The 15,885-nt window shown below is 35.5% G+C and overlaps 1 protein-coding gene across 1 annotated transcript in view; it reads left to right on the top strand.

Moving 5' to 3' along the window:
- Positions 4,769-15,885, top strand: part of LOC109821562 (70 kDa peptidyl-prolyl isomerase-like) — a 44,382-nt gene continuing 33,265 nt past the window's right edge. The window contains 5 exon segments of the mRNA XM_020387741.1: positions 4,769-4,924; positions 4,998-5,084; positions 6,375-6,632; positions 6,756-6,836; positions 7,382-7,462. Coding sequence (XP_020243330.1) covers positions 5,015-5,084; positions 6,375-6,632; positions 6,756-6,836; positions 7,382-7,462 — 490 coding nt within the window. The 5' untranslated portion in view covers positions 4,769-4,924; positions 4,998-5,014.

The raw sequence follows: 15,885 nt of genomic DNA, 5'->3' as shown, positions 1-15,885 counted from the left end.
CGAGCTCATTCCTATAGAAGTTTTCATGGCCCTTTGGTGAGGTATGCCAAGTTCTGGATACATTCCATCTATTTTATATACAATGAGTTAGTATAGTTTGAAATAAATGTATAAAATTACATGTAATGATATTTTTTTAAAATAACTTAGTAATACCTGTAACCTAACGGAATATGGCCATCAAGAGCACGTGGCTCCCTCAAATTTGAGCAACCCAAATGCAATCTTTCCTAAGACCATATTTGTAGCAGAGTGAGACAACCCTTGAATTCTTTATTTTGAACAAGAGCCACTTTGGTCATCTCCCTATACAGATATGCTAACACGACACTCCCCTATGACAATCCACCATAATCCACAAGATCCTCCAGGAGTGGCAACCACCTCACGTGCATCGAATCCTTCATGGAATTTGGGAAAAGAATAGTACCGATCATGTGAAGTATGTATGCACGGGCATACATCTTGACGATCTCCTCGGTCGCATCGATCGGAACATTCATGTAATTGTTTCTCAACCATTCAAGCTTGATCCTTCCACCCCTCATGTGAGGAACTTGACCCAGCAATGCTTCACACTTCCCTGACCCATTCAAGCTTGATCCTTCCACCCCTCATGTGAGGAACTTGACCCAGCAATGCTTCACACTTCCCTGACTAGTTGAAGTCGTTGCTACCTGTGACAACATCTACATCCACTCTGAGTCCAAGCAAAACCCCAACATCCTGTAATGTAATCGTCGACTCTCCTTGGCGCATGTGGAATTTGTTTGTCTCGGGCCTCCATCGTTCAACCAGTGCCGTCAAGAGAGCCCAATCAAGTCTCGCCCATTTAATTTGTGAGCACGCAAAGAAGCATGCTTGACGGACATAATATTGGATGTGTGGATCGGTCAACTCCCAGCTCGAATGTGCACGAGTATGATCAACGATAGTAATGCTTAGGGCCTGCATATAATAAACAGTGCAAATGTTCAGTAACAATCAATAACTTAGAATAATTGATATGACCAAAAATGTAATTTATAACTATCAATCTAATTACCTCCCTAGTGTCAATATTCGTGGATCGATGTCGAGGTTGGTCATAAAGGACCTCATACGTCAATGGTCTCGCCTCCATATCTGCACATTTGATGATATAAATGAAGTAGAATATAATGAAGTAAAATAAAAGTTCAAATTTTGAATATAAATGAAGTAGTGATGATATAAATGAAGTAGAATATAATGAAGTAAAATAAAAGTTCAAATTTTGAATATAAATGAAGTAGAATAATTAATAAAAATTAAATTAATAATGAAGTAAAATAAAAGTTCAAATTTTGAATATAAATGAAGTAGAATAATTAATAAAAATTAAATTAACTGTACCCATTAATTGCTATCTATTTGGATTGGTGGGACAATAAGATCTTCTGTGGCCCGGTTGTCTACAATATCCACACCTATTTTTTGTTAGAACTCCTTCCTGACCTCCATCCATCGTAGATTTTATGCATGTTGATCTCGGGCGTCCGACTTGTCTCTTAAATTCAGGAGGTAACACATGCGGCCCGTTATAGGGTGGCCGGTAACGACTATCTACTATAGGATTAAAAAACTGACTGTATGAATCTCTATAGTGGCTTGATTGATACCACTCAGAAGCGTATGTGTAATACGATATATTTGTACCCCCAAATTGCTTGGTCGTAACTGCTATAACATGTTAACATGGCAATTTTTGTAATTCTGGTCTGCTTGACACGAGCTCTATAATCTCTTCATTTTTAGGGTGAACAATGTCCCCCACTTTGCTCCATCCTCTTACCGCTTGACAAAAATACCGATTTAGTCTATAAAATGTCCTTGCAACCAACGCCTGTATGGGCATTGCTCGAGCCCCCTTAAGTACACCGTTGAAGCTTTCAGAACAATTAGTTGTCATCATGCAATAGCGATTCCCGCCATCTATTGTACTTGACCAAAGCCCTTTTTTAAATTAGCTCTAGTGTGCCGTAAGCAATAGCGGTGATTGTGATGAGAGCCAAATCTACTGTACAAGGCTCTTGGAATACCTTTCATCCTATCGGATATAAATGTAATTATCCTAGGAGGCAACATATTAAAAATATATAATTGGATGCAAGAAAAAAACCACTCCCAATTTTCACTATTCTCGACCTCTACAACATTAAAAATATATAATTGGATGCAAGAAAAAAACCACTCCCAATTTTCACTATTCTCGACCTCTACAACTGCGAAGGCCAAAGGAAATAAGCCCTCCCAATTTTCACTATTCTCGACCTCTACAACTGCGAAGGCCAAAGGAAATAAGCCCTCATCTGCATCTATTCCTGTAGCGACAAGCAATACACCCTTATATTTACCGTATAAGTGTGTCCCATCAATGCTAAGGATCAGCCGACAAAATTTAAATCCCTCGATCGAAGGACCAAATACCCAAAATACAGAGGAGAATTTATGAACCCCCAGATTGATCTCTTTGGTTATGGGTTTGTATTCAGATCCAGGATTGCTTCTTTTGATTGCATTAAGATATTGAGGCAGTGTCGTGTAAGACTTCTCCCAATCACCAAATATTTTTATCATCGCAATTCTCCTTGCATTCCACGTTTTGCTATACGATATTTCAATCCACTTATCATGTGACACTCTATCAATTATGTCATCAGGTTTTAGTTCAAGCTTCTTCTTTACTTTTGACATAATCAACTGAGCTATGTAAGAGGCGGAGGCACCACTGTGGTCTCTCTCGAACATTGGATTGTTACATGTGTGAACACCGTAATATTTTGTGATCCTAAAATACTCATTATGTTTCTTTTCAGCAAAATGCATATAACTTCCAAGGACATGCGTAATCAGACTCATTCCCCTCTGCCCGACCTTGCCTTTGTGTATTCATAAAACAGATTGCCTCATAACTTGTGCGATTGCTTTTTAATTTGCTTGAATTTGACCAACTTTTTGATTGAGTAATCACGAATAGCATTAACTAATTGGTCTTTAGTCTCAAATAATTCACCAACTCTGAAAGGGACCTCCTCATCATGTCCTCTATTGGATGAACTTTCGCCAATGCGCATATCATGTACTGTGGAAGAACGAACCCACTCATCATCCTTAAACTCGTCGGGGGGTGATTCTTCGTACTCAACATATTCATTATTAACATAAGCTTCATCTGGCCAATCCGGATTCTCTTCATCATCTTCACCCACAAATTGCATGCTGTCAATTGGTGCACTATCTTCATCTTTACCATCAGATGCGTCGTTTCTTTCATCCTCTTCATATGAAGGTGTACCACTGTGATATTGAAATTGAGTCCGCTGCATTTCACTCGAAGAAGAAAGAAAGCCTTCAGACTCAACTCCCAAATCTGACATGCGTGGGAATTCTCCTGGAGGGTTGAATATTTGGTCCGTCCTATGTGGCATCATTTCAATAAACAATTCTACCGTTGGTTGTGACTTGCTCAAATTAAACAAAATACTTATCGAATGATCGTTTGAGATCTCAATTGCGGACGTTCTATCATAAGTTATCGGCCAATTGCATATTATTTTTAGTCGATACTCTCGTGGGTCAATTGTCGTAACTCGATGCAATTCATTAACTAAGTCAATGTAACTATATGATTCCGATATCATTAACGAGATTGTCACTCCTCCGACGTACATTGGCATATTATTCATTCCATAATTAATCGTTACACCATAAGAGCAAGCAATAAAAATCATATTATTCAACCTATGCAAAACAAAATTATATCATTTAAATGCAAAAAAATTTAAATAATATTATCAATTACAACCCTACACCCCAATTATAACCCTAAAACCAAATTACAACCGTAAACCCCCCAAATCCTAAACCCTAAAATTGACCCACAAATCCTAAACCCTAAAATTGAGTATTCTATGCCTCAAATGTTTAATTTCAACTATAACAAGAATAAATTTTCTAAATAAACCACTACAAATAGAGTTCAAACACTATAAATTCGTTTTGGAGAGAAAACCCTAGATTTCTACGTGTTAAAAGAGGAGCGAAGGAAGAGAAAGTACATGTTAGATCTTTCACGATGAATTCCGCACAAAAAATGGCGTTGAAATGCGCGAGTTTTGGCTTGGGAGATGACAACGACGAAGAGAGGCGACTGGGAACTCGCTGAGAGGCGATTGAGATCGTGGAATAAGGGCTGGGAACGACCTGGGGGTTTATATAGGCGGCGGGACCCAGAATAAAATAGTCGGGTTTGGGAACCTCGACTATTTTCCTTAGCCAATTTCGACTCGTCGGCTGGGTTGGGTGGATAGTCTCTGCTAAATGGTCATGGTTGGCAACCCCGTCCATTTCGAAGTATGATTTTCGAAATAATCGGGGTTACCAACCCGGCATATTAGACATAGCCCTAAATTAGTCGAGTTTGAAAACCCCGACTATTTTAGCTTGTAGATAGCTAAATAGTCGGGGTGCCAAACCTGAATAGCTAAATAGTCGGGTTGACAACTCTAACTACTCAGAGACGTCATTAAAAAAACCGAAACATATAGTGGCTACGAATAAAATGGGAGTGGACAGAATTTGTTAATAAAAACATTAAATGAGTTTAATTTGAAAATTTGTTCTTCTTTACTACTCTTCACTGCAGCGATCTCTTCTGTCGATCATTCAATTCCTCGCAAAGAAAAATGACGCGACCTGCTCCTTCTCGGCTGGCCTTCTCCTCGGCGATGGCGGCCAAAGCCCGACGACTCGACGAGGAGCCCGGCGAGGTCATCGAGTCAGCCCCACCCCTCAGCGTTGGCGAAGAGAGGGCCATCCGCCGCGGCCGGCGTTGGACTCAGGAAGAAGCTTCTCAAGGGCGGCCGAGGATGGGAGACCCCTTTCCTTGGCGATGAAGTCACGAGTTCGTTACTAATTTCTTGAAATGAGTTTCGATTAGTTTCTTGAAATTTGATGATTGATGTCTTGTTGCGCAGTTCATTATGTGGGTTTGATGAAAGATGGGACGCAGTTCGTCTCGACGAGAGAGGAGGCGGAGCCTCAAACTATCAAGCTTGGTCACAGTAAGTAATGGAAAGGTTTGCTTTTTTAAATTCCTTTTTATGATTTACAATTATTCTTCAAAATTTTATTGATTCACCTAAAGTTAGAATTATAATCTTATCTCACTGCCCGTCCTGTTTAAGTTTCAATTTGAACATCTCTTAATTAGAAAATGAAAAATGAAAAAAGTGAAAATAAAAAAAAGCTAACAATGAATTTTTTTTATAATCAAATCTTTCCAATTTTAATCTCATAGTAGAATTTAAAACAATCATCATATATGAATCATCGGGCTTTGTATCTCTTTTCATGTGAAAATGCAATATTGGGTTAAAAAAATATTTTTTTAAAGAACATTCCTTACTATTAGGGGCTGTTTGGTTCGCTATTATAAGGGGTGGAAAACTTAGAAAACCTCTCCACGTCAGATTTTTAGTCCTCTACGTCAACTTTTTTGTTTCCGTCCATTTCTTTGTGCCGCTTTGGTTCGTTCGGATGGAAGAGGGAAAACTCTGCTGAAATCGCCGCCACCTCAGATTTTTTTCCCTCTCCGATTTCCTTCCTCAACCGAGTGAAATTGATGAAAACTCTGCCACGTCAGCTTTTTTTCCTTCTCTGCTTTGTTTACAAAAGTTTTCTTTTTTTTTCTATGCGAACCAAACACAAGAAAAATAAATACATTGGTTTCTCACCATTTTTTATGTGCGAAACAAAGCAAAACAATCTATTTCTTGGAAAAGTTTGTAAAACTCAAAACTTGTATTTCTTTACATGGAATTGCATTTCTCTATATCAAGGAAACGAACCAAACAGCCCCTTAGAGGAATATTTATTAGTTTAGAGAATTTTGTTAACAATGTCAGTAGAAGGAGGTTTTCTTTTTTTCGTTTTCTTTTGTTTTTAATTTAAATTTTTTTTAATTCAGTATTAGAAGGAGGTTTTCAAATAACTAAGAAATACATGCTTTTCTTTTTTTAATTTTTATTTTAGTTATTTCCTTAAAAGAGATTCTCCAAAATTTTCCATATACTAAAATCTCTAAATGTAGGTAAATATGATAAAGAGGATGAGGAAGTTGTGGGTATTTTCGGCAAAAGAAAAATTAAATGCATTATTAACTAAGGAAGGTAGTCAATGTGATTTAATCATGAAAATTTAGTTCATTTGTTGATCAACTAATAGTATTCGGAGGGATTTCTGATTCTAATATTCTGAGAGGTCTTTCCAAAATTTACTCTTTTCTAAACTGGGATAAGATTGCAGCTATGGATATACTCTTAAGGCAATAAATTTTATCCTGAATGAACTAGGGGAGTTATTTACTGGGTTGGATGATGGTATTTCGACTATGAAGAAGGGAGAGTTGGCATTGTTCACATTGTTGTTGAAGCCTGGACATGGGGATCTTGGTGTCCGGTGGAGCATTCCTCCGGGTTCCGAAGTTCAATTTGAGGTGGAATTGGTGTCATGGCTGACGGTTGTGGATGTGTCGAAGGATGGTGGGATTGTTAAGAAAATTCTTGTTGGAGGGGATGATGTACAAACTGGCGATCTCGATGAAGTTCAAGGTTGGCCTAGCTTTACTAAAATGTGCTTTTGTCCTTTATTTCAAGGGTTTTTTTTGTCTAATTTTGTTTAGCATTTGTCATGGTTTTATGGTTTTCCTTGCTTGTTTATATTTTCTATTTCAGTCAAGTATCAAGTCAGGTTAGTCGATGGATCACTACTTGTGGAGAGTCCAGAAGAAGGATTGTGGTTTCATATCAATGAAGGTATTGTATTCTCTGTGACAAACCTTAGATTTATCAATCAGACATTTTAATTTGATTGGAATATCTACTCAAATATATAATTATAGAGGACAAAGTGGAAGTAGTGCAAAGTTTGAAGGAATGAACATTCTGTATCCCAAGTGTAGGGGTTATGGTCATTTCAGTTAAAAAAATCGATGACCTTTCTTTCCTTTGTCAGTTAAATTCGAAGAGATGAAGTGCATGTAAGATCTCAACATTTCAACTTCCTTACAATGCTGACTGGGCTAGTGAAATATCTCTGCTAATTAAAATATTTAATTCAAAATATTTAGAGGATGTGATAAATTGATCAAGTCACAACTTAAAAAAATAATTTCTCCATAATTGATATATACGTGTTGTACCTGTCTATTGTTTTTATATATAATTTATGAAAATTCAAATCTCTTGAACGTGCATTTGTACAAGTAGGAATTCTAGCGATGAAGAAAAAAGAATTCATAAGTTTGCCTAAAGTTTCCCTGTCATCAAGCTCATTTGCATAATCACTACACATCACGCAGGTCATCTTTTACCAGCATTTACAAAGGCCGTGAAGACTATGAAAAGAGGCGAGAAGGCTGTTGTAACTGTTCAACCACAATGTATGCCTTACAATCCTACTGTTAAAAGGTTTATTTATCCTTTCCTGGCTTGTTCATCTTGTCCATATACTAGTTAATTAAATTGACCACATTCTCCATATTTAGTAGAAGCCATGGTTCTTGCTTGATTATCTATTGACAAATATTTGCGTGTCTTAAATATTGAAGAATGCTTGATTATCGCATATATAGGAGAAGGCATGGTCCTTAATGCCTGAACGTGTAAATACTTCACATCCAAAGAGTCTTCAAGTTCAATCTAAATTTAGATGTCCTTTGGAAAGCTTGATTTGATGATAAAATGAATGTTAATCCAGCTCTTCAAATTACTGTTGCAGAGAGATGTGTTTGCAATGTGGAAATTATTTCCTTGTCACATAAATCACATCTATCATTGTGGTGGTTTTTGTGTAATTTTGAAGGTTTATGGAGGTTTTCTATGCCAAAACCCTAGTAAGTTTCGGGGTTTTGAGTAATTTAGCCTTTTATTTTATGGGGGTTTCCAATATGTACCCCAAAATTATAGGTAATTTAAATTTTCCTTCCCAAATCATTATAATTCTAAAATTGCCTCTGAAATTGTTTTGTTATCTCAAATATACCCCCTATCTTCTCTTAAAATTTTAATTCTTTTTACAGCCAATCTTTATAACCCTATTTTAATTATTTTTTAAAAGGTAGCAACATAAAATTAATTCACTATAAGTCTAAAACTGATCCAATATAAACAAAATTCAATCCGTAAAGAGAATTAGATTGCGAACTAGCATTCTGCTTCTCTTGCTTTTGCATTTATGGTTTTCCCAATTCCTCCACACGGCGTTCTTGCATATTTCATTCGACACGACCTCTCCAGTCCTTTCACCTTCTAGTGTGTGAATGATCACTTTGTCGAAGTACCATTAGGCCTTGGGCAGCGACGTGCTCAGCTGAGACCACAAGTTGACGACCGTGTACATCCACGTTTTTTGATTAGGAGTAACCCTATGCCAACACACACTTCTGTTAGACCCTAGAGGGGGGGTGATTAGGGTCTTATGCTAATCTAATCCGATTAAATGCCAATTAAAAACTAATTAACAAGTTATATTCTTGCAAGATAGATATACAATAGTTATAAGCAAGAATAAGCAATATACACAAAGTGATATATCCTATATGATGAAATATATTATGAGTTATATGCAAGGATATGAAACTAAGGGTGATATAAACATAAACAAGATAAGCAAGATAGTGGATAATATGAACTAAGAGCAAATGACAAAGGCGATATAAACAATAGGCATGAATGTAAAAGAACGCCAATGACAAACTCAAACACACGATATGATCACGGAGTTCGGACCTTCCGTCCTACGTCTCCGCTCCCCACTCCCGGGGAGAAATCCACTATCACGACCGGGTTTTCTACGCTCACCCGAATAACGTTTACAACCACACAGTGTCGGTTTTCAACGCTCACCGAACAACGTCACTCCTCACAATCGGTTTCCTAGTTCACCGAAAACTTTCACCCCACACTCGGTTTCTAGCTCACCGAAAACCTCACAACACACTCGGTTTCTAGCTCACCGAAAACCTCACAACACTCACAATGTAACAAATATAAATTTGTTCTCTACAATAGATGAGAACACAATGAAAGCACAACTCAAGGTTACAATCTCTCACCACCCAACTATACTATGTATGTAAATACTAAAAGCTCAAGTGGGTGTGTGTAACAATGAGATTCAATAAAATCTAACTCAATTAACAAACTAGCAATAATAAGAATATGAAAATCAATAATGAAATTGCTAGAGAAAAGAGTTAGAAAACTTCTCTAAGAACACAAGAAGAGGATGAAGGGGATTGAGAATGAATCCCTCAATCTGCAGTGAAAACTTCCTCCTTTGTAAACAGAAACCCAAACTCAAAACAAACAGTAAAACCCTAAACCCTTGCTTAAACTTTTCTTTTCTTTTAAAACATTTCTTAATTGGTTTGAGAGTTGAAGACAATGGGGTATTTATACCCTCTCACAACTCAGCCAACAAACCAGAGCAAAAGACAAAACAGCCCCAAGGCAACGGTCAAAAAACTAGCCGTTGCAAACTGAAGGAACACTCGTCGGTCGACCGAAAAATTCGTCGGTCGACCGAAAATTTTCATCGGTCGACCGGACCGGTCGACCGACAGGCTTCTGTCGGCCAGGAAACTTTTGACCTCAGGTTCGGTCGACCGATCCGGTCGACCGAAAACTGACACTCAAAAAACCTGATTTTAAAATGCTGTTTAAAAATATCAAATAAATTCCAAAAAATGTAAAACTTTGGGGAATGATTGTAGACATGATAATAAACATGCTACAATGACTGGTTTCGAAAAAGGACTTCCCAAATGAAAAATATCATCATTTTACAAAATAGTCCAAAACATGAAAATACGAGATACTTGAATTTTAATGTTTTGACATAAACCAACTTTTGAAACTTTGTGAAATGTTTTTATAGACTTAGTAAAACATGTATAAACTGATATTGAAGTCTATAAACTAAGAATACAATATTTTCACAAATACAATAGAAAATGAAACCTATGAGTATGTATATGAAAATATATTTGTTTCATATCTATGTAGATAAACCAAATCACAATAATAAATATGAAACATGTAATTTCATATTTATAAACATGAAAACCAAAACTTGTGTTGTATATATATGTGATTACATATATATACAAGGAAACTAATAAAATGTGTGTGTATAGATAATTGAGCTTAGAGTACTTAACACACATAATATAAATCCTAAACTACATTACCCAAGCAATCTTGATCTTCAATTAAGCTTGACTTGGTAAACGTTGCGGATGAAGCTTGAACTTGATCTTTAACTTGAATTGTTGTATAGGCTTCAATCCGACATTCCGCCAACCTCCTTTGGATATCATCGTTGAAGCGCAATCCATCCAACCTCCAACTACGTTGTTTGTCTACAATAAATACGAAAACACAAATACTAGACAAACAACATTAGTGGTAAATTGTTTGTTAAACATCATCAAAACAAGAAGGCCAACAATCTCCCCCTTTTTGATGATGACAAACAATTTACAAAAAGGATATATGCATGAAAGGAAATGAACATACAATGTATAATATATCATGCATATAAACAAGAAAGAATATACTCACAATATTTCTCCCCCTTTGACAACATCAAAAAGGGGACAAAAGAATTAAGAGAGCGAAAGCTCCCCCTACAAATAAGCATGGGTGAGTATGAAGCAAGTATAGGGATTGCTCCCCCTATCAAAATGACATAAAGAATATATGAAATGAAGATCATGGCAAACATATGTGAGCAAGCATAGATGGAAAATATGCTAAACACAACTCACATACTTAAAGACAATGAGAACACATATGAATATATCAATGTGAAAGAAGTGTCTCATTAGCACAAAAAATATAGAAACCATATAAAAGAATAGATTTATGAAATCAAAAGAAGAGGAACATGAGAAACATGCAAAAAAGTTTTCAAATGAAAACAAATCCATCAAAAGAAATCATAAATCAAAGTTTATATCCAAAAAGTCGATGTTTGATTAATGAAAGAATTTTTCTTTGAAAAATTTAATCAAACCACATATAGAATACATTATAAGGCACGAATAGATGATCCATAAGCACAAACACATAAATATCATCATATAAGTGAAATATAATGAATTCAAAGCAACAAATCAAAAACAAGACCTTTAACAAAAGAATTTTAAGAGAGGCAATAATATATCAAGCTCTTAAGCTTGTTCCAACCCATATAATCATTCTAGCATCCGGTAAACATGATTTGGGAATAAACACCCAATAAACCCGGAGGGTTATATAAATGCAAACCTCTCATTAAAGCAAAACCAATGATCATAAAAACAAAAGAATTTAGCCAATAAAAGGAATTGTTTTCATAAAAGTTTAAAACGCATTTTTCAAAACCAAGAAAGAGAAAAAATAAAAAGCAACAAATCAAAACAAAATCTTTAGCAAAAGAATTTCAAGAGAGGCAATAATATATCAAGCTCTTAAGCTTGTTCTAACCCATATAATCTTTCTAGCATCCGGTAAACATGATTTGGGAATAAACACCCAATAAACCCGGAGGGTTATATAAATACACACCTCTCATCAAAATCAAAACTAATAATCATGAAAACAAAAGATTTGATAAAAGAAAATTTGTTTTCATAACCAAAAGATCTTAAAACATAATTTTCAAAACCAAGACAAAGAAAAATAAAAATACTAAAATTCTTTGTTTAAAATCAAATTTCTTTTGGTACCCAAGAACTCTTGGTACCAAACGATTTAGGGACATGACCCCTATCATTCAAGCTCAAAGCCCTAGGGTTATGAACCCATTTGGGCGCATTTAGTGCACGGGTCCGGTCATAGCAATAATTATGCAAATGACCCATTCGATTGCAATAAGTGCAATGAAGAGGATGCATTTGGTTATGTTGACCATGTGGATGTGCACGAGGAACATTTGCAAATAAAGATGGTCTTTTAAGATTATTTTGCAAATGAGAAACATTTTGAAATAATGTTGGTCTACTTGAAATATTTTGCGATTTAGAAACTTTTCGCAAATCAAAACAAAACTTGGCTAAGTGACCAACTCTACCACAAAAATCAACTTTATGAGTGTGTGCATGTACATGTGTGTGTGATGAAGAAGCCTTATGAGATGCACAAGAAGCATTGATATTACTATTTTTAGATTTTTTTGCATCATAGCAAAATTTAGATAAATGGCCTTTACGACCACAAATAGAGCACTTATAAATTTTGCTATACATGTGTGCATGATGTGTGATATGTTTAGGTGTAGTAGCATGAGACTTAGCACACATGTTCATAAGCTTATCATGGTTTACCATACATGTTTTTAAGGTTGAATCTAAACAAGATACGCGATGTTTAACTTGACTCAACTCAACATTTTGCATACATGTATAGGAAATAGAAGTAGATGAAACATTATCATTTCTAAAAGAATTAAACTCATTTCTAATAGTTTCTACTTCTATCATGGCATCATTATTAGCATGAGTTAAGCTAGATATAGATGAAGTCAATTTTTCATTTTCCAATTTTAACATATCATTAATTTCTTTAAGAGCAACATTTTCTTGAGAAATAATATCAAAATTGGAAACTAGCTTATCATGATTGGATTTTAAACCAACATGCTTGCTTTTAAGATCAATAAAATTATTTTGCAATTTAGTATAGGCATGAGATAATCTATCATATGCACAAGCGAGTTCATCAATAGATAAATCATTATCGAAATCGGAATCGCTTACTACACAAGAGTTATCCTCTTGTGGCCGTGTGCATGATGCTCCACATGAACTTGAAGAAGAATCCTCCAAAGCTTGTCGGATTGCCTCCAAGTCCCCTTGATGTGCTTCAATAAATTTCCAAAGTTTGTAAGCACTATCAAAATGAACAAATATGTTAGAAAAGGATGAGTCAAAAGCATTAAGCAAAAATTCTAACAAACGCTTGTTCATTGTAAACATTTTATTATCATGATCGCTCCACTTAAATTTCTCCAATGTGGGCACAATATAAGCATAATCAATAACTTCCCATAAGTCGATATTTCTAGATTCAACAAATAGTTTAAATCTAGAAGCCCATTGTGCATAGAGGAAATTAATGAATTTAGGAGCAACATTTGATTCATAGCCTAAACGAAATACATTTATATTCATGATATATATATGAAAATATGCAAGCAAGACAAAAGTAATCATAACTAGATTAGCACAAATAAGATAACTTGGATCTTTAACTCAAGGTGGTTAGACCTTAAATCAAAGAGCACCAAGCTCTGATACCAATTGTTAGACCCTAGAGGGGGGGTGATTAGGGTCTTATGCTAATCTAATCCGATCAAATGCCAATTAAAACTAATTTAGCAAGTATGAAATACCACAAGATATATGAGCTAGGATAAGCAATGTAAACAATGAGATATATCCTATATGATGAAATATATATATATGTAAGGATATATAAACTAACACAAGGGTAAACAATATGAACTAGATAGTGGATCATATAAATGATGAGCTAATGACAATGGCAACAAGAATTATAAACACAAGTATAAATAAACGCCAAAGCACACTCAAACACAAGATATGATCACGGAGTTCGGACCTTCCGTCCTACGTCTCCGCTCCCCACTCCCGGGGAGAAATCCACTATCAACCGGGTTTTCTACGTTCACCCGAATAACGTTTACACCTCACAGTATCGGTTTTCAACGCTCACCGATCAACGTCACTCCTCACACTCGGTTTCTAGCTCACCGAAAACCTCACTACACACTCGGTTTCTAGCTCACCGAAAACCTTACAACACTCACAATGTAACAAATATAAATTTGTTCTCTACAATAGATGAGAACACAATGAAAGCACAACTCAAAGTTACAATCTCTCACCACCCAACTATACTATGTATGTAAATACTAAAAGCTCAATGTGGGTGTGTGTAACAATGAGTAAAATGAAATCTAACTCAAATAGCAAACTAGCAATAATTAATATATGATAAATCAATAATGAAATTGCTAGGGAAAAGAGTTAGAAAACTTCTCTATAAACACAAAGAGAGGATGAGAAGATTTTGAGGATGAAATCCTCAACTGGTGATGCAAACTCCTCTTTGTAACAGCAAACCCCAAAAACAAACTAAACAAACTCAAACCCTTGTTTAAAACTTTCTTAAACTTGTTTTTAAAACTCTCTTAATCAGTTTGAAAAGATATCAGCAATGGGGTATATATACCCACTAGAAATCTCAGCAAAAACCCCCAAAACAAATGACAAAACAGCCCCCAGAGAAACAGCTCAGAAATAGCCGTTAGTAGCCAACGGCTATATTGTCGGTCGATCGAAAATTCCGTCGGTCGACCGATGAGAGCAAAAACACGAAGAAAACTTTCTGGACTAACGTCGGTCGACCGGAAATTCTGTCGGTCGACCGATTTGAGCTCTCGGTCGACCGGACCGGTCGACCGACGAACTCTCTGTCGGTTACTGAGCAAATGAACAATTTACCGGTCGACCGGTGCGGTCGACCGAAAACTGATATGAAAACTGTTTATCTGATTTTGAAATGCTGTTTAAAAATATCAAATAAATTCCAAAAAATGTAAAACTTTGGGGAATGATTGTAGACATGATAATAAACATGCTACAACGACTGGTTTCGAAAAAGGACTTCCCAAATGAAAAATATCATCATTTTACAAAATAGTCCAAAAACATGAAAACCTGAAAATTGATATTTTGATATTTTGACTTAAACAACATTTTGAAACCTTATGAAATGATTGTATAGACTTGATAAAAGATATAACATGTTGTTATGAAGTCTATAATCTAGAAATACAATATTTTCATAAATTTGCATATTCTATGCAATATATTCAAAACACTAAATATGATTTCATTAAATATAAGCTTGTTAAAGGGAAAATCATATATAGGCATATAAACATGAAACAAAATAGTATTTTTCAATTCTATTCATTTGTTTCATAGTAAAACTTGAAAACTATCAAACCAAAACATATATGTATATATATAACTATATATATACAAAATCCAAAACGTGTATGTGCGTATATGATTGAGCTTAAAGTACTAACACACATAATATAAATTCCTAAACTAAATTACCCAAGCAATCTTGATCTTCAACGAAGCTCTATCTTGGTAATCTTGCGGATGAAGCTTTTACTTGGATCTTGAACTTTGAATAGCAAGGCTTCACCGTTATTCCGCCAACCTCCATTGGATATGATCGTTGAAGCTCTATTCCATCCATCCTCCAACTACGTTGTTTGTCTACAATGAATAGATAATACAAGCACTAGACAAACAACATTAGTAGTAAATTGTTTGTAAATCATCATCAAAACAAGAAGGCCAACAACTTCCAATCATTATTGGCCTCTGCTCGGAATTTTGAGAAGTCTTTGGGTGTGGGTTCCTTGAGAATGTTGAGTGGAATGGTGAGAAAAGGGTAAGGGGCACGAACATGTTGAAGTCGGAGTTGGGTTTCTGTGTTTTTGCACTAGCGCATGACCTGAATTTTTTGATTAACGTGAATTATGACGAACTTAAATATTGTGCTAATATTTTTCAAAAGTTAATTAAACTAGGGATACATAGGTAATTTGGCCCTAAAAAGTGTTAAATTTTGAACAGAAGTTAAGATTGTGGTATATTTGAGGGAACAAAACAATTTATGGGGCAAATTTAGAATTATATAGAATTTCATTTAATTTTGTTTTTTCTTTTTCCTTCTTTTTTGGGTGGGGGTGGGGTGGGGGGGTGGGGAGGTG

The sequence above is a fragment of the Asparagus officinalis genome, chromosome 8, assembly GCF_001876935.1.
Source record: "Asparagus officinalis chromosome 8, Aspof.V1, whole genome shotgun sequence".
In the NCBI taxonomy this organism is placed as follows: domain Eukaryota; kingdom Viridiplantae; phylum Streptophyta; class Magnoliopsida; order Asparagales; family Asparagaceae; genus Asparagus; species Asparagus officinalis.
This window is presented reverse-complemented; position numbering and strand designations above follow the sequence as displayed.